This window comes from Acanthochromis polyacanthus, chromosome 6 (assembly GCF_021347895.1).
Source record: "Acanthochromis polyacanthus isolate Apoly-LR-REF ecotype Palm Island chromosome 6, KAUST_Apoly_ChrSc, whole genome shotgun sequence".
Taxonomy (NCBI): domain Eukaryota; kingdom Metazoa; phylum Chordata; class Actinopteri; family Pomacentridae; genus Acanthochromis; species Acanthochromis polyacanthus.
The window spans coordinates 16,914,898-16,941,528 of NC_067118.1; the positions used below are offsets into that span (position 1 = coordinate 16,914,898).

The 26,631-nt window shown below is 40.2% G+C and overlaps 3 protein-coding genes across 3 annotated transcripts; all 3 read left to right on the forward strand.

Moving 5' to 3' along the window:
- Positions 1–369: 369 nt before the first annotated feature.
- hspb7 (heat shock protein family, member 7 (cardiovascular)) lies at positions 370–4,927 on the forward strand. The gene is made up of 3 exons (XM_022194030.2): positions 370–806; positions 3,807–3,931; positions 4,350–4,927. The coding sequence occupies exons 1-3, from the start codon at positions 641–643 to the stop codon at positions 4,527–4,529; spliced, it is 471 nt and encodes a 156-aa protein (XP_022049722.1). The 5' UTR covers positions 370–640; the 3' UTR covers positions 4,530–4,927.
- A 2,543-nt stretch (positions 4,928–7,470) lies between these two features.
- On the forward strand, positions 7,471–19,471 carry zbtb17 (zinc finger and BTB domain containing 17). Its single transcript, XM_022194043.2, has 15 exons — positions 7,471–7,643; positions 9,752–10,003; positions 10,103–10,282; positions 10,604–10,924; positions 11,077–11,166; positions 12,327–12,604; positions 13,084–13,226; positions 13,326–13,626; positions 13,721–13,808; positions 14,242–14,358; positions 14,483–14,603; positions 15,966–16,096; positions 16,271–16,534; positions 16,704–16,793; positions 18,145–19,471. Exons 2-15 carry the CDS (start codon positions 9,799–9,801, stop codon positions 18,561–18,563), a joined length of 2,748 nt encoding a protein of 915 aa, XP_022049735.1. The 5' UTR covers positions 7,471–7,643; positions 9,752–9,798; the 3' UTR covers positions 18,564–19,471.
- Positions 19,472–19,885: 414 nt separating this feature from the next.
- On the forward strand, positions 19,886–25,682 carry ddost (dolichyl-diphosphooligosaccharide--protein glycosyltransferase subunit (non-catalytic)). Its single transcript, XM_022194042.2, has 11 exons — positions 19,886–20,148; positions 21,550–21,660; positions 21,761–21,847; positions 21,938–22,041; positions 22,154–22,248; positions 22,941–23,034; positions 23,341–23,489; positions 23,678–23,825; positions 23,918–24,038; positions 24,670–24,776; positions 25,236–25,682. Exons 1-11 carry the CDS (start codon positions 19,914–19,916, stop codon positions 25,383–25,385), a joined length of 1,401 nt encoding a protein of 466 aa, XP_022049734.1. The 5' UTR covers positions 19,886–19,913; the 3' UTR covers positions 25,386–25,682.
- The last annotated feature ends 949 nt before the right edge of the window (positions 25,683–26,631 follow it).

Below are 26,631 nucleotides of genomic sequence, written 5' to 3' on the forward strand. Positions count from 1 at the left end.
ATTAATGGCAGAACCGTGTGTGGATCCAATGTCTGGTCAAGACATGGCACTGAATATTAAGAAAGCAGAAGAAAGACAGATGGAGTGATGGAGTGGAGCAGGAATTAAAGACAGGATAAGGAAGCTATTTCAGGAATGGTGTGTTTGGAATGGCAACTGTTGTCCCCCCCACTCCCTGCTCTTTCTCTACCTCTCTCTATCAAATCCCACTCTCTCTCTCTCTCTCTCTCTCTCTCCCTTTACTTCAGGCCCTCGGATGCCCAGAACTTTTCCAACCACAGACCCTTCTCTGCATCACTCTGCGTATGTCATGATAAATATAGAACACTATTCCTCTTTCCCAGTGAGCTGTGACACACGTGCCACCTCCTATCCATGTACGGGACTGCTCAGTATATAAGGGCCATTGTGAGTGACTGACCGCAGGAGACTGGGAAAATAAGTGATCTTACCTCACACAGTCAAGAAAAAAACAGACCAAAAGAAAGCAAACGAGGGAAGAGAGAAGAGCTGTGTGCTTTATTCCAAAATTTAAACCTCAGGAATACTCCCACAGCAGCCACAAGAAGAATTACTCCCTCTGCCTCCTTCTCTGTCTTTACTCTCCTCCTCTGCCTTTATCCAGCACTCACAGCCATCCATGAGTGTGACCAACTCTTCTGCCTATCGATCGGAGCGTAGTTTCCACCAGACTTCATCCTCAACTTCATCCTCTGCTAACCCATACATGGAGAAGAGTCGAGGACTGTTTGCTGAGGACTTTGGCTCCTTCATGAGGCCTGGGAGTGACACCTTGGGTTTTTCCAGTAAGTTGGAAACAAATTAAAATCCCTGGAATTCATTTTGTATACAAGGGTATAAAAAAAAGCAGTAAAAGTGAATGGAAGAGACAGATTTACATCTCTGCTTTGAAGCAATTTGTATACAATGAGGTGTTTTTCTCAATAAGGTGCTAATGAAATATGTCAAAGGTGACACTTCAGAGGAAGAAGACAAGAGGCAGGAGTAAAAGGCAAAAAGACTCTGGTGTGTATGTGGACAAATGTTTTTTAAGCAAGACTGTATCCATGGTGTTGTTAATGAAAAGAGAGCAGGCATACCTGATAGCCATGTATTGTTATATTGAAATAGCTTTCTGCTGTAGTTTTTTTTTTTTAAGTATTCATGTGTTTAAAATGAAGTGTAAAGTCAGGAGATCCTTAGTTTGCCATGCCTACTTCGTCCACCATTAGTGGATTAATAGTAATGTGTCTATTGCTGTGAACTGCTCTGTATCAGTTCACTGCTGGTGCACACAGACATGTGAATGTGTGACATCTGATTTTCAAATCGGCTCCCGGTCCATGTGTTCCCTGTGTCAGAGGCATAGCAGAATTGTTTTGGAGCTGTGACTGGTATCCCATAGGTGTGGAACAGAAGCTTCAGAGTGGGTGCTGCTAAAGGGAAAGAAAGACACACGTATATACATGTAAAAAAGCCCAGGAATGTTGGACTGACTGCCAGCTGCGTGACTTCACACAATAAGTATCTGGGATGACGCCTGCATAAGGAATGACCAGATGGTTGCCCAGTGACCAGAGTACACACACACTCACACGCACCCCCCCCTCCCCCCCACACACACACACACACACACATAGAGTTGAAATGATGTCACATAATTGAACTAACTTGCAAATGTGAAGTCAGAGCTAATATCACCCACACACACTAGTTTCCAATCTTGTGGCATGTGTGAGAGGTCATGCGTCACCACTGAGTCTCTCACTGAGCTCAGTGGCGATGAGCTGATTTCTATTCTTTGCAGTGCTGCTGCTGCTCTAAACCTGCTTTTAACGTAACACGGCGGTACCAAATTATATTTTAAATATCAACAATGGATTTATTGACTGCGTAATGTGAAATTTTTAATCTGCTAACAATGACAGACCCACAAACCTAAGTCTGCAGCTGCCTCTTTTATGATGCTTTTCCACTTGATTCGACTTGGTTTAGGTCGTTTTCCATTGCAACTGAGTAACATCTCATTGTGGGTGGGGTCGCCATAGCACGGCGGCCCAGCCATGGAGTTAGCATTGATGGCTAACGAGCTAGCTTATTGTCTGCATAAAGTAGACTCCAACGTTACTTTCAAAATATACTTGCTTGTTTAAAGTGAGCTGGCCACCAATGGGATAAATAATGTTAAAATTTCTTGAAGTCACAAAACACTCACCGGTTTTTGTGAAAGAGTCACTCTTGTGTGTCGTCACTTCCTGTCCAATCGGTGGCCTGCACTCTGTGGACGTCCCATTATTGGCTGGACTCAGCTCGCTTGGAACCCCGGCCCAGTAGGTACTAAAATAATACCTGGTACCAGGTACTACGTCCACATGGAAAACCGCACAGTGACTATTGGACTCTATTCATCAGTTAGACAGAAAGGACTTATAATTAATGTTATGTTTCTGCATGTCTGCTGTAGTAGACACTGACAAATTAGTAAAGTGATAATACTGTATGCTAAATACCAAACGTAGTTGTGCTGCCACCGTTGGCTAAAAAATGCATGCAGCTTTAAAATACATAAGTTGTATCCAAACATCCATCCATTCTCTATACACCGCTTTATTCTCACTAGGGTCGCTGGAGCCTATCCCAGCTGACTCGGGCAAAGGCATGGAACACCCTGGACAGGTCGCCAGTCTGTCGCAGGGCTACATATACAGACAAACAATCACACTCACATTCACACCTACGGGCAATTTAGAGTAACCAATTAACCTCAGCATATTTTTTGACTGTGGAAGGAAGCCGGAGTACCCGGAGAAAACCCACACATGCACAGGGAGAACATGCAAACTCCATGCAGAAAGATCCCAGGCCCACCCCGGGATTTGAACCGGGGATCTTCTTGCCGCAAGGCAAAAGTGCTAACCACTACTCCACTGTGCAGCCGGCTGGCAGCCCTGTATTGAAACATGAAAATTACAAACATTAGAAACTGAAAGTACTAAGTTACATTGCTGTTAGTTTGCCTTGTCCGAAGGAAAATAATGAATTCATATCATAGACATGATAAAACTTAACATTGACTCCATACTGCGAAATGCAGTTGTCTGCAGCGCTGATTCTTATCTGTATCCCCAGTCTAACCCCAGTCTCAAAATCAGACCATAAATACTAACACTATGGTCAACAGTGTTCCATGCATTTTATCTTTTTTATGTCTACAAAGCTGGTCTGTCAAAGGTGTTAAAGTTAAAGAGTAATCATTTCTTTTTCATTCATGACTGACCTCTTCTTTTTTGCTGAACAGATGTTTTTAAACAGTATCACTCCACATATGGATCTGATTCAAAACTAACCATATGTAGGATTATATTAAATATGCTGTCAATTTATAAACACTATGAAAGATGCATTTTCAGCTGTATATCATTTTGTTCCTCTGGAATTGACTCCCTACTCATAATAGAGGACACATTCACACTGGCTTTTCCCACTGGAAATAGTAACCTGTTACTGTAGGAAGAGCGTACATGTTATCAATAACATGATATAACAGTGTCTTCTCATGGAAACAACATCACTCCAAATAAATGAAAGCCTGTGAGCAGGATGCTCTATCCAACTCCTAATGAAACTCCATCTGCACTGTGATGTAATTATGACCAGCTCACAATTTCCTGACCAGAAAGACATGAGTTACTGCTCATAGCAAGTAGTGTGAGGGAGAATTCAAACTTCTTAATCAAGAGAGACGATGTACTTAAATATACTTAACTGTGCTTCTCCTTTCCATTATCATCTTGCTGTGGTTACAGGTGGTGCTGGAAATATCAAAACTCTTGATGATTCGTACCAGTTCACAGTTGATGTTCGAGACTTCTCCCCTGAAGATGTCATCGTCACCACATCCAACAACCAGATAGAAGTTCGCGCAGAAAAGGTGGGCAGTCTTCTTTTGGATTTGGAATGATAACATGTTCTAGAGGTTTTAGAATAGAATAGAACAGAATAGAAATACTTCATTAATCCCTGAGGGGAAATTTGTTTTCTACAGCAGAAAGAGTACAGTTGCCACTACCATAAATACAGATGAATACGGTAAGCAAAAATGTGCAGTAACAAAAATAAACAATAAGAATAATATTTAAAAAGCTAAATGCCCCATGTGAAGGATGTACAAATGCTAAAGTGTTTAATCGTGCACATAGTGTCCAAGAGTGTGCAATTTCAAATTTGACATCTTTCCACAATGAAACTATGAGAATAAATCTTATTTAAAAAGTTCTGAAGCTTTTAAATGTTAGCAGAAGAAGTCATAAACATTCCATCCATCACAATACACTGCATCTCTTTTGCAGTTGGCCCAGGATGGATCAGTGATGAACACTTTCACCCACAAGTGCCAACTACCGGAGGATGTGGACCCCACCTCAGTGACATCATCACTGGGTGCCGAGGGAACCCTGACAGTCCGAGCAAGAAGACACCCGGCCAAACATGAGCTTGTACAGACCTTCCGTACTGAAATCAAAATCTAGAGAGGGACTGACTTTCTCAACACAAACCCCTAAGTTCTTGTGTGTGTTGTGCTACTTGTTCTATTTCCTGTCTTCACTTTTATCATTCTGCTACAAACAGTCAGAGGCGGCACCACACTCTATAAAAACATGCCACATCCACCTTCCATGACCACAACAAGGCCTGTTGCTGCTCATTTGTATTCAGAGTGAGTTCATCCGGCACAGAATCAACAGGTGGCACTTGCACATAGCACAATAGGACAGCACAGACACACAATTAACAGACCAGTTCGACTTCTGTTCTCTAAAACACACTCTAAAATCATAACACTCACTTTTTAAAAAGTTCATTTCTCTGTAATGATAACTTATTGTATATTATAGTGTGAATAAAAGGATTCTGCTTTGACTGTAAATCTCCTGATATGTGAGACCATTTTGATGAACTTTAATGGAAACATTTGTATTTGCTCCTTCATGAGGCCTGGGAGTGACACCTTGGGTTACAGTAAGTTGGAAGCAAATTAAAATCCCTAGGACTCATTTTGTATATAACAAGGGTATACAAAAAACTCCAGCAAAAGTGGGTGGAAGAGACAGCCTTGACTATAGAGCAGATTTAACTCTCTGCTTTGAAGCAATTTGTGTACAAAGAAGTGTTTTTCTCCATAAGGTCCTAATGAAATATGTCAAAGGTGACACTTCAGAGGAAGAAGACGAGAGGCAGGAGTAAAAGGCAAAAGACTCTGGTGTGTGTGTGGACAGATGTTTTTGTAAGCAAGAATGTATCCATGATGCTGTTAATGAAAAGAGAGCAGACATACCTGATAGCCATTTTTATTGAAAAAGGTTTTTGTTGTACAATTTTTAAAAGTATTTATATGTTTAAAATGCAATGTAAGGTCAAGAGACCTTTCAGTTTCGTACACTGCCACAGTAATGTGTCTATTGCTCACAGACATGTGAATGTGTGACATCTGATCTTCAAATAGACTTCCAGTCCATGTGTTCCCTGTGTCAGAGGCACAGCAGAAATTTTTTTGGCACTGTGCTAAACAGAAGCTTCAGAGTGGGAGCTGCTAAAAGGAAAGAAAAACGCACATATACTACCGTTCAAAACTTTGGGGTCACTGAGAAATGTCCTTAGTTTTGAAATAAAAGCATTTTTTTTTCAATCAACATAACATTGCTGGAAATGTTCCTCTGTACCCCTATGTAGATAATCCATTAAAAATCAGTCATTTCCAGCAACCATCACTCCTGTGTTCTAATGCTACATTGTGTAGCTAATGGTGTAGAAAGGCTCATTGATGATTAGAAAACCCTTGTGCAATTATGCTAGCACATGAATAAAGTGTGAGTTTTTTATGGAAAACATGAAATTGCCTGGGCGACCCCAAACTTTTGAACGATAGTGTATATGATGCATTAGAGGGACTCTTGCCAAATCTTATGACCCTCTCTGGCTTTGTTGTATGTTATTCTTTTGGAAAGTATAAGAATGGCCTAACACCACTGCTTTCTTCATCATACATCATCCATCCGTCCATTATCTATACACCGCTTGCTCCTCATTAGGGTTGCGGGGAGGCTGGAGCCTATCCCAGTTGACTTGGGGTGAAGGCAGTGGACACCCTGAACAGGTCGCCAGTCTGCAGAACGATTCTGGGAAAGCCGGGACGCAAACCATAGATCTTCTTGCTGCAAGGTGAAAGTGCTAACCACTACTCCACTGTGCAGCCCCATCATACATCAAGATAAAAAAAAATCCTGATAAAGGTTATTCAATAACAAACAGAGATAGCAGGTGCTTCCATTAGATCTTTTGTGTATGGAAGTATTTGTGGAGCATCCTGTCTCATGCCTGTTCCATGAGAAAAGGATTTAAAAGGGGCTATTCAGTCCAAAAAAATACAGGTCTGTTATGGGACTAGAAATCATTCCTCTGGGCCTGAACCACGGTGTGGTCTTTGCATTAAAAACACACCATGGCAAGTATGCTTGAGATTAATCATTTTTCACAGTATACTCCTTTGAAGAGAGTTTTGAATTAACAAAACTTAGATGGATTTAACAATGAACCATATTATTTGAAAATATAAACACATCACGTAATATGTTGTTAAATTCTATCCATTCTTTTTGACATTGAGGAAAAAAAGTTATTCTTCCAGCACAACTGAATGAATAAAATGGACATGAAACAACCTTGTTCGCACTGTAGTTATGATTAGGGTACATGGAGAGTCACAAAGGAGTCCCACATCTGTGACACATCGAGCTAAAGAGGTTTTACATGGAATGTTGTCTTACTCTTCCTGAAAAGTGTCGTAAAGTTGGGGGACGTTTTGGTGGACCTGACCGTGTTGTTGGACATGTACATCCAGAGCTGTCTGAAATTATTTCAGTGGAATTGTTGACATTTATGTTCTAGTAATGTTCTCATCTTTCTCTTGTCATCTGTTGCCATGTGATATTTCAAATGCTGAATTTTAAAGTGGCCCTTTATAGTCACCAGGTGAAGAAGCACCTGTGTTCTGGCAACACTGTCTGATCGTTGTCCTGTAAAACCACATCTGACCAGGTTGAGGGTTAACTCAGTGGCTTTTAACAGCTAGTGAGCTTTTTGTGTACAATTGACAGACTTTGACCCTTTTTTTAAATGTTTTTCCCCCCCTCTAAGTCAGAAAAGAACATTATGTGTATGCTGCGTTTAGATTTGTGTTGTATTTATCATAAATCAATTTAATAGCAAGCCACATATTCAGTATGAGTTGCTGATTGTGGTTGTGGTGAATGTCACCTTCATGGATGTACCATAAGCTGTACAGAAAAAAAATCGAATATTGTCAATAGCATGCACGTATAATAAGGAAGCTCTAGCCTATTGCGCCACCGCGTGGTCACCGTGCGCCCGACACACGTGTCCACACTGCGCCTGCTCCCGTAATACATCCGGCCGGTCCCTATCAATCGATCAGAGAGAGGAAGATGGCGGTGGATGGAGGGAGAGGGGCAGGATCGATCACCGAAAAACTCGATTGGATTTGTTTTGCCTAACTCAGTCAAACACTCCTGAACAGCGCTCGGTCCGGCGGTTTGAAGCCGGAGCGAAGAAGCGATAACAAACAGGTAATACAGGAGTTAGTTTCAGGTAAAATGGCGCTTAGTTGAAGCGAAAACAGCGAGGTAGCTGCGAAAACAACAAGAGATGTAGACAGGCCCTCCGCGGTGGTCCGCCATCTTGTCCCTTCACTACATGTATGTAGGCAAGCTAAATTAATCCCTGATAACAAAGCTACAAGGATGGAGGAATTGTAATCGATGTCTTGCACTGTCAAACCAAACTGTCAAAATGTGCAGTGAAACTAAAGTTCCCGTCACAAGAACATCTGCACGACCATCGGAATAGAAGCTGAAGCGTAATGCTGCTGTTACTCTTGTTGTCGTCGCAGCTCGTGGTTTGGTTAGCCACCGCTGAGTTTGTGTCCATCGTGCTGCTGCTACAGACAACCTGGTTGTTAATTTGTGGGGTGTAATTTAGAAATGTTCGTTGTTAAAACGTCGCTTTAGTTTGAAATCTTGTCTGTATCACAGTTATTATTGGTGTTCTCCTGAAGGAACAGAATCCTGATATAGTAACGTGTCCAGACAACTGCCTATTAATGCAATACAAACCAGAGATACTTTTACAACATAAAGTGTGATGTTTGGATTAACAAAAAGAAAGAAAAGACGTCAGCAAAATGTAATGATTGCTTTCACTGTGAAATGTGTTGCTACAACCCATGCAGACATCCTTAGTGATAGAATAAATCATATACAGCTGCTACATACTTCACTAAAACACAGATCCTGTTCATTACATAAGACTAAGAATAAACTGTAGTATGAAGGTCCCTAGTTTTCCTTTTATAAAGTCAGATATAGATCTGTAAGTCCACATGTCTGTTAAATGAGAATAGAGAGAAATGGGAGAACTGTTACTTTAGAGCTAATTATTACATTTAGTTTTGCACTTTTCTGGTTGCATTACAGCATACGACAGAAGTGAGCACACCTCTGTGTGATATAACTTAAATTTCATTTAAAATTTGAATCACCTCTCTGTAAGTGTATTATTTTAAATTTCACAAGTATTAGTCTTATGAAAAATCCAAAGCATATACCTTAGAATGCCTAAATTGGAAATGAAGGCCACAAATCAGAAACTGACACGTTTTGTTTGTTTTTTTAAACTGTGATCATTGAAACTAAATTGAGCACATTTGTGATTCCCAAACAGCCTGATTGAAGGCACAGTGTTATAAAATGATCTATATGCACCAGAACTTTCTCAATTCTGGAAGTATGGCGTGTGTCTGCCTGCATCATGGCTCCACAAGGAAAAAGGTTACCAGATCAACAGAAAAATCTGATTGTGAGACTTCAAAATGGCAGAACTACTGAAAAAATGAAAGAATTAAATCTCAGTAATGAAATGTGTACTAACCTTTGTTCCTACTGTGGGGTCTGTAGTTTTAATACAGTAAATCTAAACGGAGTTATGTGATGATCGGCTTATGTTCGTCCATCTGTTTGTTTTTTTGCCTGTCTGTCTGTTCGTTCACAACATTACTCAAAAACAAATGGATTTGGATGAAATATTCAGGGAAGGTCAGAAATGACACAAGGATCGAGTGAGTAGATTTTTGCAGTGATGCAGCTTATCGTTTGAATCCACGGACTTGTTGCAAGATAGCGGCACAGTGTCACTGTAGCTATGTAGTGAACGCTACATCAGCTGCCTGCTGACGATCGCATGATTGTGATTCTACTACAAATCAACTGCTGCAGACTTATCAGGACTTATCTGTTGGAAATGATGCAAGGATTGAGTAGCCTTGGTGCAGTACTGCGCTCTCCGAGTGCTTTTCTTGTTTTGTTTATGTTATGTTTAGAGTTAGCATAGAATTTTTGAAGTCTGCTGCTCTTTTTTAACACTGAAAGCCTGTATTTTGTTTCACACAACACTCTCTCATCTCCTACACTGGAGTGATTGCTTTGGTCAGTCATTTGTATTGAAGGTAGAAAGCCTTGTTATGCTGTTGGAGGAGACATCATCATGTCAGAGGTGAACCACACCTACTAATTGTGTAATAAAAGGACAACGCTATTGTAAAGGCCCAGATTTACCAGTCAAGCCGTTAGCCATTTGAGCCATTTGTAGTGTGTCATGTGAGGGTTTTTTTTGTCCACAGAGCCTGTGCCTGTCAGCCTCTTGCACCATCCTCAAGTCTTCAGGACAATGGAGTTCCCATGGCACAGTGGGAAAGTTTTGGAGCAGCTTAACAAGCAGCGCAGGCAAGGCCTGCTGTGTGACTGCACCTTCGTCGTGGATGGGGTGGACTTCAAGGCTCACAAAGCTGTCTTGGCAGCATGCAGTGTCTACTTCCGCACCCTGTTCTTGGACCAGAAGGATGTTGTGCATCTGGATATTAGCAATGCAGCCGGTGTGTGGTTGAGCACTATCTATATATACCGTAATCACAGATTTGTATGCTATGTTTACAAGTAAGTAATTTTAATCATCTTGGTCATTATCGTTGCAGGTTTGGGTCAGGTCCTGGAGTTTATGTATACTGCCAAGCTGAGTTTAAGTCCACAGAACGTAGAAGACGTGCTGTCTGTTGCTCACTTTCTACAGATGCATGAAATCGTAAATGCATGTTCTGCATACCAGTCAATGTCAAATCAAGCTCCGTCCCTCATAACACTGGATTTTGCTGTCGGTGAGTCCATTCTTCATATTCTAGTAACTTTGTGGACTTTTTTAGTGCAGGGCTGCAGCAAACACTCAGTTATTCATTTTATAATGAATGCATTAAATCCCTTTAAACTTTCTGTGCCTCTGCATTTTTAAATCAATACTCGTTTTCCTTAAGTGAGTATTCTCAGCTGTCACTTTCTGTGGCACGAGCCTCATAATGTTTATATGGCTAATGACAAAGATGTATTTCCACTGTCTCCTCTGTGGTAGCAGTTATTTCAGATGGCAGTTCAGTTTTAATTTAAAAGAAACCTTCCTCTCTGTTTTTCCTTCAACAAACTAGATGAAAAGACCTGTGAAGGCGGGCAAAAAGAGGAACTTGAGAATCACCTATCAGAAGCGGCATCACAAGCAGAGGAGCATCCCCTGAGCGCTGCCATAGTTGATAAAGACCCCATACAAATTCAGGATGGTTTAAAGGAAGAAATCACTACTGGAACGCAGCAAACTGTTTCTCAGCCCAACGCCGCTCGAATCGACTTGAGCCGTGGACGACCCCCCAAAGCCAGTCAGAAGAAGATATCTGTGAAGAATGAAGAAAAAAAAGCGGTGCAAGAAACACCTGGATTTCAGGATGACCCTTCTGATGCTGACTATGCACCCAGTAAATACATATTCATGGAACTAATCGTTAAGCATGTGTCCTAACATTTATAACATTTTGAGTACCAACATGATGCTTGCAGTCTATATAACAAGTGTCTAGCCTTTTACGTAATGATTTAATTAAAAGATGTTTTCGATTATTTTTTACAGAATCGGAGTTAAAACCTACTGGCAGCTCAGCCTACATGAGCTCTCGAGGGAGAAGAATCAGAAAGCCTCCTCGACGAAACTTCCCACCCGGTGAGCAGGCTGTGGTAGTTTACTGTCACAGCTACGTAACCCTCTGAACCCCAAAAGTATGTAATCTTTGAAAAATCAACAAATTTGTCATAAAAAGGAGCAGTAAAAGTAGAAAGGACCATCGAATTTTTAATTAATCGTGTGAGATTTTTGGTTCTGTTTGAAAACATAACCAAATCTAAGAATTTTGTTGTATTTCATCAAAATCAATGGATTCTTCGTGCTGTTTTTCTTCTTTTTTTAAATTCAGTGCCAGGTAACTGAAATCTGCTTACACTTTGCTATTATAGCTATTTCAATCAAAGCTCTAGAGCAGAGGTGTCATACTCATTTTAGTTCAGAGGCCACATTCAGCCCAATTTGATCTCAAGTGGGCTGGACCAGTAAAATCACAGCATAATAACCTATAAATAACCACAATTCCAAATTTTTAGTTTTGTTTTACAGCAAAAAGGTACATTCTGAAAATGTTCACAATTAAGGAATTATCTTTTTTACAAAACATTAAAAATGATAATGAAATTCCATAAGAAAAATAAGATCAATTTCAAAACCGTAATGCCTCAGTTGATCATTTATACATTACAGCTTACATGTTACAGCATATCTAAAAAGCACACAACATTTGGTCACAGGTATCTAAACAATATAGTATTTTACTTTGATCAAAACGACAAAAGTCAGACAAAAAGACAAAAACAAGACAGAATATTACAAAAACGAGACACAAAGCGACACAAAAACAAACAAAAGAAGCGAGACAAAAATGAGACAAAAAACATCGAACAAAGCGAAACACAAAATAACGAACAAGACAAAAAACACAAGACAAAACATGAGACAAACAACCAGACAGAAAAGACAAAAAACTACAAAAACAAGACAAAATATTACAAAAACAAGACACAAAACGACAAAAGAACAGTGAGCAATTTAGTATTTCACTTTATGATCAAAACAACTTGTTATGGTCTAGAAATAATTTTAAATTTACAGTTTTAGAAATTTACAATTTGCAGGTAATGTCTTCTCTGTAAAGTTCACACTTTTAAAAAGTCGTCCTATGGGCCGGATTGGACCCTGTGGCGGGCAACTTTTCATGTTTGACACTCCTGCTCTAGACAGTTTGTCATTTTCAAGGGTTTTTCTTGTCCTCATAGACAATGACTCTGAGGATGAAGGCCCATCAAAGACAAAACCTAAGGGGAAGGTGGCAGAGTCAGTGGAGGTGGCTGAAGGACAGGACGACGACTCTGTGGATACCGGCGATGGGGAGGCCGATGACGAAGAGGGACTTGGAGAGGAAGATGACGAGATCAGCCACCAGGTGGGAGGAGTCAGTTCAAGCAGCGAGGGAGACGGGAGACAAGCTCAGTCAGCATCTATGAGCAGCCGATCAGAATCAAAGCCTTACAGCTCTGTGACACACAAATGTGAGGTGAGAAATATCAGTGTGGCTGTAGGAGGGAAGTATAAAGCGACTGTAATTTTAGATTTCTAATTTCTTTCCTGTAGTGTTAATTAAACATGGTGTCTCAGTTGCACTAAAGAGCATTTTTAGGATGAGATTTGGAGAATGTTTCCTAATGAAATGGTACCTCACAAATGAGTCATTCACAAATCATCAACAAGTTGAACATGGGCAGATTCTTCTTGTTTTACATTTTATTTTATTGATAAAGTTGGAGTTTTAGAAAAGATAACATAGCTTTCAGACCCATGGGTGGGCTTTGGGGTTCAGATGGTTCAGTCTGGTATTGTGGTATCAAACAGGCAAATGTTAGTGGAGCGGAGAGCTTTCATGCAATTCTTGGTGACAGAGTTTTATGCAATGCTAGTCACATTTGCACCTTTTAATGTCTTTGCATTAAAAGGTTTTGGCAGCTCATACTTAATGGCACGTTTACCTTCTTCTAGGACTGTGGGAAGAAATTCACCCACACAGGTAATTTCAAGAGACACATGCGCATTCACACAGGAGAGAAACCATTCAGCTGCCGTGATTGCAACAAGGCTTTCTCTGACCCTGCAGCCTGTAAAGCCCATGAGAAAACACACAGGTGAACTGCCTTTTCGCATTCACACACAATTCAAATGACTGCTGTTTTCTGAGCTCTGTCAGGTTAAGGTACCTAAACTGATCTATCGTTGCCTCCTAGCCCTCTGAAACCGTACTGCTGCTCTACATGTGGAAAGAGCTACCGCCAGATCAGTTTGCTGAACCTGCACCGCAAACGCCACACAGGTGAAGCACGATACAGTTGCGAAGTGTGTGGCAAGCTGTTTACCACTTCAGGCAATCTGAAGCGCCACCAGCTGGTGCACAGTGGAGAGAAGCCGTACCACTGTGACTTCTGTGAGAAAGCTTTCTCTGACCCCACTGCCAAGATGAGACATCTGGAGACGCATGACACAGAGAAGGGCAACAAGTGTCCACACTGCGACAAGCGCTTCAACCAGGTATTAACATGGTCAAAAAAAATTCTGTCTTCTCTGCCAATTAATTAATTGCTTGTGAAATGTTTCAGAATTTTTTTTTCTTTGTGTTTTGTAGCTGGGGAATCTGAAGGCTCATTTAAAAATCCATATTGCAGACGGGCCTCTGAAGTGCAAGGAATGTGGCAAACAGTTCACCACTTCAGGTAAAAACTTTCTGAAAACAATCTGAACTTTTACTACTTTTGCAAATGTAATTATTATTTAGAAAAAATGTATTGCTCTCATACTCAATCTCCTAATAAATCAAAATTCTGCCTATCAAACACGTCCTGACGCCCTCTGGGGTCCCTTTAAATAAAGGGGCCCAATAAAGATCAGTTCAGTGACAAAGCATATAGTCACATTGAAGCATTCCTGCAAATTATAATAATAATAATAATAATAATAATATTCCCTTTCTAAAGATGGCATAAGGTAATTTATGATATCCAATAGACAGATTTTGACCATTTTATGTTCAACAAGCACAGTTATAGCAGCTGTCAGTTAGTCTACTCTTATTTACAGGAAGTTCAAATTGTTCTTTCTTTGCTTGAACCATTTGGTAACCTTTGCGTAATGGTGCCTGCTCTTTAGGAAATCTGAAGAGGCACTTGCGGGTTCATAGTGGGGAGAAACCATACATCTGTGTGCACTGCCAGAGAGCTTTCAGTGACCCTGGAGCTCTGCAGCGGCATGAGCGCATCCATACAGGTACTCCAGTGACATTCAGACACACTGTAGAGTGACAGCAGTAAATTCCCATTTTGCAGTCTGAAACTCCACATGAATGTTATCTACTTCCCATCCCAGTGAGACAGTAATTCATATGTTACAGGAGAAAAACCCTGCGTTTGTCTTATCTGCGGCAAGGCTTTCACCCAGGCCAGCTCCCTCATCGCTCATGTCCGCCAGCACACGGGAGAGAAACCCTACGTCTGTGATCGCTGTGGCAAAAGGTCAGCTTGACTGGAAAAGGCATATAGAGTGATGCTGCAGCAATGGTCTCGAGTGAGCACGGATGTCTGAAAATATATGAAGGGAGAGCAGAAAAGACAAACTGTTGGTTGAAAGGTTTGACTTGCATTAGCAAGAATGGGAATCATAGGCCACGTGTGTGGCTTTAGTTAATTAGTTAATTAAGTTTTTTTGAAAGGGGACAATACAATTTCATAAAAGACATGATTACACATGGTTAAAAAAGCCAGAATTAGCCTGAAGGCTAGTTTTCATCTGTAGTCCCCTGGCCATGATGTAAAAGAAGCAGTAAAATACATCTACAAGAGAAATGCATGGTAAGACACTTGATAGGGCACTAATGTAACAAATAACATAAACATAAACTGCTAAGAGAGCACAGGGTACACAATACCTATACAATATAATGTAAGATACATATTCAAGCACTTGCTGTACAATGAAGAGATCAAGAAGGTGGAGGATTTTAAGTACTTAGGGTCAACAGTCCAGAGCAATGGAGAGTGTGGAAAAGAGGTGAAGAAGCGTGTACAGGCAGGCTGGAACGGATGGACAAAAGTGTCAGGTGTGATGTGTGATAGAAGAGTTTCAGTTAAAATGAAAGAAAATGTTTACAAAACTGTGGTGAGACCAGCCATGTTGTTTGATCTGGAGACAGTGTCCCTGAGGAAAAGACAGGAGGCAGAGCTAGAGGTAGCAGAAATGAAGATGCTGAGGTTCTCTTTGGGAGTGACCAGGATGGATAGGATCAGGAATGAGTACATCAGAGGGACAGCACATGTTAGAGCCTTTGGAGATAAAGTCAGAAAGGCCAGACTGAGATGGTTCGGACATGTCCAGAGGAGAGAGAGTGAATATATTGGTAGAAGGATGCTGAGTTTCCCACTGCCAAGCAGGAGGCCTAGAGGAAGACCAAAGAGGAGGTTTATGGATGTGGTTAAAGAGGACATGAAGGTAGTTGGTGTGAGAGAAGAAGATGCAGCAGACAGGGTTAGATGGAGGCAATTGATTCGCTGTGGCGACCCCTGAAGGGAAAAGCCGAAAGGAAAAGAAGAAGAAGAGAGGCTGTACAATTAAGAGAGGATGAGACATCACAACATAATATTTAATCACAACATCAAAACATCACTTTATGGAAAATGATTTCACATTTGTAACTGACTCTCAAGCTCACTGACAGTGATTTTAGGTGATTTCAGCTTCAAGATCACCACTTTGTGATCTTAGGAAAGTTTACTAAAGTGTCACTTACAAAAATGATTTTAAAAAAATTTCCTCTTGTAGAGTGTTTGTTTAGTTTTCAATGTATTGAGATGACCTATCTTAGATTGCTTTCTGGACAGGTTTGTGCAGTCCAGTCAACTGGCCAATCACATTCGCCATCACGACAACGTCCGCCCACACAAGTGTCAGATGTGTAACAAGGCATTTGTCAATGTGGGAGACCTGTCGAAACACATCATCATTCACACAGGTATGGACAAAGTTTCCATTAAATAATTGTAATCTTTTGGCCAACTGAGTAAATGGGAAGGCTGACATTCATCTACTGGGCAGGAAAATGTGTAGCTACCCCATCTGCATCAAGCAGAATTCACAGCTTTCACCTTTAAATCTTCAGTTACATCTTTCTGTCCTGTCGTCTCAGGGGAGAAACCTTTCCTGTGTGATAAATGCGGTCGAGGGTTTAACCGTGTGGACAATCTGCGCTCACACGTCAAGACTGTCCACCATGGCAAGGCTGGCATGAAGCGGCTGGTGGTAGCTGGAGGAAGTGCAGACGAGGAGGCTGATGGATGTGCGGGGGCATCCACCTCTGACAGTGAGATCAACATAGTTACTGTTACCACAGAAGACATCGTCACCCTGGCAACGGAGGCCCTGGCAGCCACTGCTGTAGCTCAGCTGACAGGTCAGACAGCATCTCCAAGACAAAGCTCAGTGTTTTTTAGGGAACTGTCAACATGTTTCGCTAGGACTTTGTCACTGCCACAGACAGCATCCTGCACCTTTGTAGATGATGAAAAGACTAAATGCAAGAGACAGTGATAAATGTTTGTTTTTCATGTGTTTGTTAACAGTCGTTCCAGTGGCTGCTTCAGTGTCTGCAGATGAGACCGAGGCTTTGAAAGCTGAAATCACCAAGGCAGTCGAGAAAGTGCAAGAAGCAGGTAAGACTGGTACTTTGTAATAACTCATGCATCTGTATTTGAATTATATATCATAGCTTTATAAAACAGTACAAACATTAAGGCCAGGAATTGCACATGACAAAGCAAGGCATTGGCCATGGGATAGGAAAAAAAAACATTCCCTACTCAGCCATCATCAAGAAATACATAGACATAATGTGGGTAAGGACCTAACCCCATGAACCCAAAACTCAGAGAGCCAAGTTTTTTGTTATTGATAAAAAAAAATCAATTATTTCCAATTTTTAACTGCCAAAATTGCACCAGTTGTCATAGTCAGCAACTGTGAAAACAGAAGGAACCCTTGGATTTTCAACTTTACAATGGCCTCTTAACTCATCATGTGTGACTTCCGATTTCATCAGGAAATAAACTTAATCTAGGCCCAGATTCATGGTTCTTAAAATCACTTTATTGTACACATCTCATTTATTATAGTTATTATCAATTCACCAAAAAGAAACCATTTGCACAATACGAATTGTGTTGTGTGCAAGCACATTAAGAATGTAGGTATTGAAGTAAATACAGCTAACGAGTCCCATTTTTTTTCCAATATTGGTAGCTACTGTGGCCACTTGAAAAAATGCTGTACATGTTGATTACAGTTTCTTTTTCAATGGTTGTGCTATTTCCATGGAGGGGAAGGATTTTTATATTGCAGTGAAACTACATGAACTTTGTTATTTTTGTTATTGCACGAAGTACTGGTTTTAGCAGTGATCAGGGATTTACAGAACTTTCCCATTGAAAGGCCTATAAAGTTGCATAGCACTGTTATCTCTCATGAATACCATTAGGTGAGTTTCTTGGTTATAAATCTGACTAGCTATGTAAGTGACATGATGTTGAGTTAACAATCTCTCCACAAGGTCGTTTTTTTCTAATATCACGGAGTTTTCAAAGGTGACCGTCATCAGCAGATGATTGACCTGTTGTTGTGGAATTGCAGATATTTAGTTTTTATTTCTGAGTATTTCTCATTTATAGTGGCTTGATAGCTGAAGTTCAGAGACCATTCTTTATTTTCAAATCATCAGTTGAAAAAACAAGTCCTATATATAATATAATAACATATAGTATATATTTGCATTTTGTATATTTTACATGACTCTGTGGGTACTCTGTCTGTTAAAAAAAACAGTAAAGGCTGTTCAATGTGAATGAAACAAGTCCTATCAATAGTTTTGTCAGATTTACACAACCACTGTGATAACTTGCCAAGTTCTATATAATGGAAGTGTAATTTTTTTTACTTTCACGAAAACATAGAATGAGATATTTGAATGTAAAGGCTTACTCAATTTTTCAACTCTTCTTCTGTTCACAGACCCCAACACCCAGATCTTGTATGCTTGTGATTCGTGTGGTGATAAATTCTTGGATGCTACCTCCTTAGCTCAGCATGTTCGCATCCACACTGCTCAGGCCTTGGTCATGATTCAGGCAGATTCCGACTTCTATCAGTACACTGCAGCTACTACTGCTGAAGGGGACTCTGTTGCAACATGGCAACCCACAGCGGAACAGGTCATCCCTGAAGGAGAGCTGATCTTCCGTCCCCCAGATGGAGAGGGAGAAGCAGAAGGAGGGATGGTTGGGCGAACACAAGGAGGAGAAAGATCAGGAGAGGTCACGAATGAGGAAGAGGAGGGGATGGAGGATGGACAGGCAGAAAACCATAATCAGCTCCAAACAGATGGAAAAGATATAGAGGAGGATAAAGAAGAGATGGAATGTGAGAATTAAGTATAGTAGGAAAGATATGTGAAGACTGTACGAAATATTGTGTGTAACAGAAAGGAAATTTATACAAGGGGAACGAAATGCAAGCCGTGTGATGATGAGGCATCAGAGATGCATCATACTGCAGCGTTAAACATAAATCTAAACTGGATTCTTATCATACTGTTTTCTTAAACAATTTTTATCTGTAGATTAATAGTCCTCAACTGTGTTTTTGCAGACCTAATCCTGGAAAACAAGATGAGAGCCAGAGATTTTTTGGTAAATGTTGAGAATTCTTACAGAGATGGTTATACAAATTTGTAAAGTTTGTTTATTTTTGGAATGAATGTAGGATTGTGCTTTTTCCCTTGTATAAAACATTTAGATTTTGTGTTGCTTAATATAACTTTAACAGAGACCTCTCTGTGCTATTTTTCCATTGCCTTGATTAAATATATACATTTTCCTAAAACACAAAGTATTTTGTTGTACTTAGTTGAAGTATTTTCATGCAAAGCATGTTATACAAAGATTATCTACATGAACATGTAGCGGTACTAAAAGTTAAGTGACAGACAAAACACCCCTTTTACAGAAGTGAGATGTCATCTCTTCATGTTTTTGGCAAACATGGTAAGTCCTGTGCTTGTATAATATTTATATATTTGGTTTGTGTCCTCAAAAGCTCTTCATGCCTCTGGTTAGAAAAGGAAATGTGTGTGGTGATGACAAACTGATCAGTCATTTTCAGTTTCACATTGATAACAAGACAGCTTTTTTTCTAGTATGATAGTGTACTGTCTCCAATGGGTTTGTGTCATTATTTTGTCTGACTAGATTAACACCTCTGAAATGCTCCATTTAATATCTGTAACCTTTCTTAGACCCACTTTATCTCACCATCAGCTCAATAAAGAATGATCACAGTGTGACTGGCTTTTTGTTGTGTTATTTTCATAATAACACACAAGAGTGTGAAGCAGGTATGTTTCAGTTACATGGGGAAAACAAACGTTTAAAATCAAGGGAAGTAAATCACTTCATATACAGTAATTATAGCCTAATTCCTAGTCTATATATTTTTGACTGTATTGGTTCAGAGAAATCGATGCAAAATATATAAGAATGAAATTTTCCGTCAATAAGGTGAATCGTGAAATTCTAGGACAGTTTTGGTCTTTAATATTCAATACATGATGCACATATTGTCATTTCAGTGCTGAGACGGACCTGGTTGTAGGATTCACAATAAAGCTTTCATCCCATTGGTGGAGTGGCAGTCGGTGACGCGTTCTTCTCTGTGATTGGTTGGATCTCAGGGTCAGAGTTGAGTTAGCTGCTGCTAACGCTGACGTCGACTTCTGCAGCAAAATGGCGGCGTTGACAGAAGTCGTGCAGACGAACCGGTCCAGTTCTTTATCACTGTCGAAGAAACGAACCGGAATGATGGCCGTAAGGCGGTTCAGACTTTTGGATTACAGTGTTCTTTTATTGCTTTCGTTAGCCTCCATGCTGCACTGTGCCTCGGCTGACGGTAAGACGTTGGTGCTGCTGGACAACCTGAACATCAGAGACACCCATTCAATCTTCTTCCGCAGTCTGGCAGGTCGGTATAACAACCGTGCTTTTTTCATACAGTACTCGCCTTCCTAAATAGCCGCTTGAATCGGTAGACTTGTCATACAGTACAGTAAGACTGCTAATATTAGTTTAGCAATACTACGGTATACAGCCGAGGTGAGTTCACGCCTATGCAATGTTGCTGAAAGGTGACAATGGCGAAATGATTTTAAATGATTTAAAAATGTTTAACCTCTCAATAAGTGCATCTCGTCTTAGTTGAACAGTAAAGTGTTTCCTCCTATAAACAATCAAAAATAAGTGCTTTACAAAGACTACATTCAAAATACAGACCCGTAAGTAGAAACTCGGTGCAGCAAAAGTGATTGTACCTGTGATCACTGACACTCCAGTTAGAAAACATGTGAGCACTGAAGCAAAACTGAGTGCATCTGTGATTGCCAATTAGCCTAATTACATAGACATTGTTATAAAATGACCTGGGACTTATGGACTGTGTCTGGCTGCATGTCTCCTTCACATGGAAAAGAATTGCCAGAAGAACTGAAAAATCTGATTGAGAAGCTTCTCACAAATGTAAAATGACACAGGATCAACTAAAAATCACTTAAAACACATTAAAACACAGTTACAGCAATAATCAGGTGGTTTACATTGAGCCATCATACTAACAGTCAGACATGCAGTCATGGTCCTTCTTAAATGCAAGCACAAACTGCATGCACTATTTGCATATTAAAACTTGGAAAACCCGACAAGTGAGTGCCTCAGACTTGGCACAGTGGTGGAGGACAGTGCACATTATCAACCTCAGCAGTGAATACATAACCCCCACAGTATAGCTTGGAGGTGAGAACAGGATGATATGAGGTTGCATGAATGCAAAAGGTGTTGAGGAGATGATCATTTTTATGTAAGAGCAGATACACTGCTGTTAAACTAATTTATTACTATGTTTTGCAATGGCTTTAGATGTCATCTTCCATCAAAGATTCTTTGTTATGCTCATTAAAACTGTTCAAATTATGTTAAGAACTATCAATTTAGAGTATACAGCTATTGCCAGAGCGTTAACATGTTGTACTTAATTAATAATTCACTTGCCATAAAACTGTTAATGGGCTTGTTCATGCATCTCCAGCTATTTTAGTTAAAAGGCTACAAAAACATTTTATGTCACTTGCCACCAGTGACACTGACTTTAACGACTGACTGGAGGTTATAAACAGTTTATTACTTAATAACATCAATGGTGCTTGTAAACCTTAAACAGTGTTGTTACACAAAACGTCCCTTCTCCTCAGTAACTTTAAGTGAGTGTACGGACACTCTGTTCAAGTCAATGTAAAAATGCATGGTGAGCACTGAGATGCTCATCATACATTTTCAGATTCAGTGTTGCTGATGATACATCTCTCCTTTTCAGATCGTGGCTTTGACCTCACGTTCAAGACGGCTGATGATCCCTCTCTATCTCTGATCAAATACGGACAGTTCCTGTTCGACCATTTGATCATCTTTTCACCATCAGTTGAGGGTAAGTTTCACATGCTTAACTCAGCAAGTTAACAGTTTTATGGCTAGTGTTTGCCTTCTTGACATAATCAGTGGAATCTGTTCTTTTTGGTCATCTGCAGACTTTGGTGGAAATATAAATGTGGAGACTATCACATCCTTCATTGATGGTGGAGGCAATGTCCTGGTTGCTGCCAGTTCAGATATTGGTCAGTTGATTTCCTACAGCTTTTGTTCCCATGTCGTATCTTTTTACATATTTGAAAATTGTCATTCCTATTTTTTTTCTTGCTACACAGGTGACCCTCTGAGGGAGCTGGGTAGTGAGTGTGGCATTGAGTTCGACGAGGAGAAGACTGCTGTCATTGACCATCACAACTATGATGTGTCTGATCCTGGAGAGGTAAGCAGTTTGGTCTTCACACAGCAGGCACATTTAGTCTTTGACAATTGACGTCCGAGGACTTGACACTGTATTGTTGCCTACCTGTGATTTATTTATTTTTGGTCTACAGCACACCTTGATTGTTGCTGACCCAGAGAACCTACTGAAAGCTACCACTATTGTCGGAAAGCCCTCCAGTAAACCTGTCTTATTCAAGGGTGTCGGGTGAGCACAACAAAGCATGATAGTAATAACAGCAACTCCAGTTTAACTGTATCACATGTATAGCCCTGGATAAATACAATGCAATGAATGTAAGTTGAATATGAGAGGATGATGGCATAAATAAATATCTGTCCAGTAGGTCGTAGCTTTTGTCTCGGTGTCGACGCATATTGGTGCAAGCACTCATTCAGCAACAACCCTTTTTTTAATGTGTTTAGCTATATCGAGAGCTTGTGTCAGAAGAGGCAACATTTTATGGTGCATCTGTCTAGTAATGTTCAAAGATTAGCTGCATTACTCTTTGCAAATCATGTAGACTACCGTTCAAAAGATTGGGGTCACTAAGTAATAAACTTTATTATTTTTCAATAAAGAGAACATTTAATGAATCAGAAATACATTCTAGACATTGTTCATGTGGTAAATGACTATTCTAGTTTGAAATAGCTGATTTTTAATGGAATATCTACACAGGGGCCCATTTCCAGCAACCATCACTCCTGTGTTCTAATGCTACATTGTGTTAGCTAATGGGGCTGAAATGCTAACTGATGACGAGAAAACCCTTGTGCAATTATGTTAGCACATGAATAAAAGTCTGACTTTTAATGGAAAACATGAAATTGCCTGGGTGACCCCAAACTTTTGAACGGTGGTGTAAAAATTTTTCTTTTCTTCTTTTTCTTTTCAAGCATGGTTGCAGACCCAGACAATCCCCTTGTCTTGGACATCCTCACCGGGTCCTCCACTTCCTACTCCTTTTTCCCTGACAGACCCATCTCTCAGGTAACATCACTGGCACATGATCAAAATGTTTGATAAAGAGAATTAAGAATAAATTAGTCCGAAAAATATCTTTAAAGTACAATGATCCTTCATCAGTAAGCTTTTTATTTGCCTTGTTGGGCATTTCCAACAAAGTAAAGTGTGAATTTAACTATTAGAGGCCTAAATGGAATTTAAAGTTCTCCCATCTAAGCTTTGTGAATGCATATGTCTAGGTGGAGCATCAGTAGCCATAGGTAGCATCATGTTTATTTTTAATTAGAAATGAAATACAAAAGTAAAAACTATGTTTTCATATCCCTTCAGTACCCCCATGCTGTTGGCAAGAACACCCTCCTGATCGCAGGCCTCCAGGCCAGAAACAATGCCAGAGTGGTTTTCAGTGGCTCCCTGGACTTCTTCAGTGATGCTTTCTTCAACTCTGCTGTGCAGAAGGCCACACCAGGTTCAGAGAGGTACTCTTCCCTCTTCATAATCCCAATCTTTTTTATTTCATCAAACTATCATCAGTGACATCCTGGTTCCATAAATGGTTTTTGGCCATGTGAACGATTAAGGCATTTTTATGTTCAGAAGTAATTGTTCTCATCAGGTTACATTTTTGTGGCTGAAATCTTTCTTTTCTTGTTGCGGGCCTTGTTAGGCACGAGCAGACTGGGAACATGGAGCTGGCCGAGGCTCTGTCCCGCTGGGTGTTCAAAGAGGCTGGAGTCCTCAGAGTTGGAGCTGTTACCCATCATCCCGTGGGAGAGACCACTCCCCCTGCAGCATACACAATCACTGACCTTGTGGTAAGTTTTACAATATTAGTGAACTATTATCACCTTAAAGATGTGTAGGTTTTAGCTGTACTTCTCACTCACTGTAACACCTTCCCATGCAGGAGTACAGCGTCGTCATTGAGATGTTGTCCGAGGGCCGCTGGGTCCCCTTCGATGGGGATGATATTCAGCTGGAGTTTGTGAGGATCGATCCCTTTGTCAGGACTTATCTCAAGAAAAATGGTATGTCGCTGTGCTTATAGAACATGTACTGAATACTTCTGAAGTAGGCAGTAATTGTTTGAAACATCCCATGAGAAGGTATCAGCATTTTGTAGTTCTAGTCTGCGACTTAAGATTTTTGCCAGTCGAGAATGAAAGTGGTCTTTTCAGAGGGAGAGAGATCCTGTTGGCTGTTTTACAAATGCAGGTGGTAATTTGAATGGTGTAAAATCTTGCAGGACAAATTTTTGTTTCAGCACTGGGAACAACACTGCAAAGAAACCTCAAAAGAGAAACTTAAACTTCTCAGAAAGAAGGTCTAGGAGGGGAATCTGAAGAACAGTGCTTTAAAAAAATAAATTGTTCTGAAATTACTGCTGTAAAATGGTGGTGACATAACAATCAGAATCACTAAAATGACTGGGAAGTTGGCCTTCTTGTACTGACCTTTGTACAAGCTTTTACTTCTGAAATGTGCAAATGCATGGTGTTCCTTTGTGTTTTTCCCTTTTGGTATCTCTGTGTACTGCAGTTTAAATTCACTTTTATTCATGTTCACAGCCTAAATTTATTGCATCTTTTTTATTTAGTAGGGCTATCTTTATTGCTATAAACTGCAGCTACTCTACATTGTGCTTTGTCTTTCTACTAGGAGGTAAATACAGTGTCCAGTTCAAGCTGCCTGATGTGTATGGAGTCTTCCAGTTCAAGGTGGACTACAACAGGCTGGGATACACACATCTTTACTCCTCTACTCAGGCAAGTTAATCACGTCACCCAGGCATAGCAAAATTAAAATATCATGATTATTTGTCTTCTTTCATTTTCACCCTCATTATCCTGATCACTTGTGTTACAGCTTGGCTCAATAACTGCAATAAAAACAGGGAGACGGCAACTGTGTGGCGACTAAAATAGTTAAAAAAAAACAACCAAACATTAAAGTTGCATTAAACAAGTAAACAAAAATCCAAAACCATGCTGCTGCTGCTCCTAAAGAAAGGCAGCTTCTGTCAGAGAGAGAGCACGTGAGAAATGGGAGAGGCCTTTTATCGATGAGCCACTGGGCAAAGGAAAAGAAGCAGCGATACCGAGAACCCAGGTGGAGGGTCATCACACTTGGTGCTTAGCTTAGCATGTTCTGTGGTTTATAATGTATGTAACATCCATGATCTGTTGTATGACTTGCTAAGTTCTACAATTGTTTGTCCACTACAGGTATCAGTGCGTCCCCTACAGCACACTCAGTACGAGCGCTTCATCCCCTCAGCCTTCCCATACTACGCCAGTGTCTTCTCCATGATGACGGGACTGTTCGTCTTCAGCATAGTCTTCCTGCACATGAAAGAGAAGGAGAAGTCAGACTAATTCAGAGAAACAGTGGTGGCGGGAATACAAGAAATATGGAGTTGATCTTGTGTCTTAATGCAGTAACTTGGACTGTTTCTGTTCTGTTATTGGGGCACTAGACTAATTAGTGTCTAAGGTGGTCAAGAGCAACAGGAAAGAAATCCTTGTAGAAATTTGACCCACGGTTTATCAATCAGAAAGGATTGTGGTAACTACATGCACTGAACATGCCAACTGCTCATTTGTTTTTGATAAAATTTAGATGTGTTTCCAGAAAACTCTGAGTCATCATAACAATAAAATATTGACATTCCACTCAGTAGAAATCCATGTGTATTCTGTGACTTGGCATGTTTGTGCCACTATTTCCATGTGTTGAAATTATTTCCTGCAGCTAATGTGATGTGTGACTCAGGATGGTGTTGGCTTTTTTGCTTTCATACCAAACCAAATTTACATCTAAAACTAAATTAAAGAAAAAAAGATGCACCGTTTCCAACTTTTGATGAACCAAACCCTAAAAGTGTTGATTTAAAAACACCAAGATTTATAAAGGAAAAAAAAAAAGTGCCTTAGCTCCAGATACATGATTCCCTAAAGCACATATTGTCTGAATGAGAAGACACTTTGAATCATTTCAAAAAGCAGGTTTGTAGACACTACCAGTCAAAAGTTTGGAAACACCTTATTTGATGGTTTTTCTTTATTTTCATTTTTATTTTGACTTTTTACATTGTGGATTCTCACTGAAGGCAGAAAAAACTATGAACACATGGAATTATATAGTAAACAAAAAATGTAAAATATTTCAAAACATGTTTGAAATTTTAGATTCTTCAAAATAGCCGCCCTTTGTGTTTATTACTGCTTTGCACAGACTTAGCATTCTCTGGATGAGCTTCATGAGGTAGTCGCCTGAAATGGTTTTCTAACAGTCATGAAGGAGTTCAAAGATGCTGGAATACTTGCTGGCCTTTTTGCCTTCACTCTGTGGTCCATCTCATCCCAAACCATCTGGATTGGGTTTAGGTCAGGTGACTGTAGAGGCCAGGTCATCTGATGGAGCACTCCATCACTCTCCTTCTTGGTCAAATAGTCCTTACACAGCTTGGAGGTGTGTTTGGGGTCATTGTTCTGTTAAAAAATAAATGATGGTCCAACTAGCCATACTGCATAAATCACAACAGTGTCACCAGCAAAGCACCCCCACACCATCACTCCTCCATGTTTCATGGTGGGAACCATGCATGTAGAGACCATACGT

Coding starts and splice junctions, on each gene's coding strand:
- ddost (XM_022194042.2), top strand. CDS start 19,914: ATGGCGGCGTTGACAGAAGTCGTGCAGACGAACCGGTCCAGTTCTTTA. Junction 21,848..21,937: donor TGCTGCCAGTTCAGATATTG/GTCAGTTGATTT, acceptor CTTGCTACACAG/GTGACCCTCTGAGGGAGCTG. Junction 23,490..23,677: donor GCCACACCAGGTTCAGAGAG/GTACTCTTCCCT, acceptor GGGCCTTGTTAG/GCACGAGCAGACTGGGAACA.
- hspb7 (XM_022194030.2), top strand. CDS start 641: ATGAGTGTGACCAACTCTTCTGCCTATCGATCGGAGCGTAGTTTCCAC. Junction 807..3,806: donor TGACACCTTGGGTTTTTCCA/GTAAGTTGGAAA, acceptor CTGTGGTTACAG/GTGGTGCTGGAAATATCAAA. Junction 3,932..4,349: donor TAGAAGTTCGCGCAGAAAAG/GTGGGCAGTCTT, acceptor TCTCTTTTGCAG/TTGGCCCAGGATGGATCAGT.
- zbtb17 (XM_022194043.2), top strand. CDS start 9,799: ATGGAGTTCCCATGGCACAGTGGGAAAGTTTTGGAGCAGCTTAACAAG. Junction 10,283..10,603: donor AACACTGGATTTTGCTGTCG/GTGAGTCCATTC, acceptor TCAACAAACTAG/ATGAAAAGACCTGTGAAGGC. Junction 14,359..14,482: donor GCATGAGCGCATCCATACAG/GTACTCCAGTGA, acceptor CATATGTTACAG/GAGAAAAACCCTGCGTTTGT.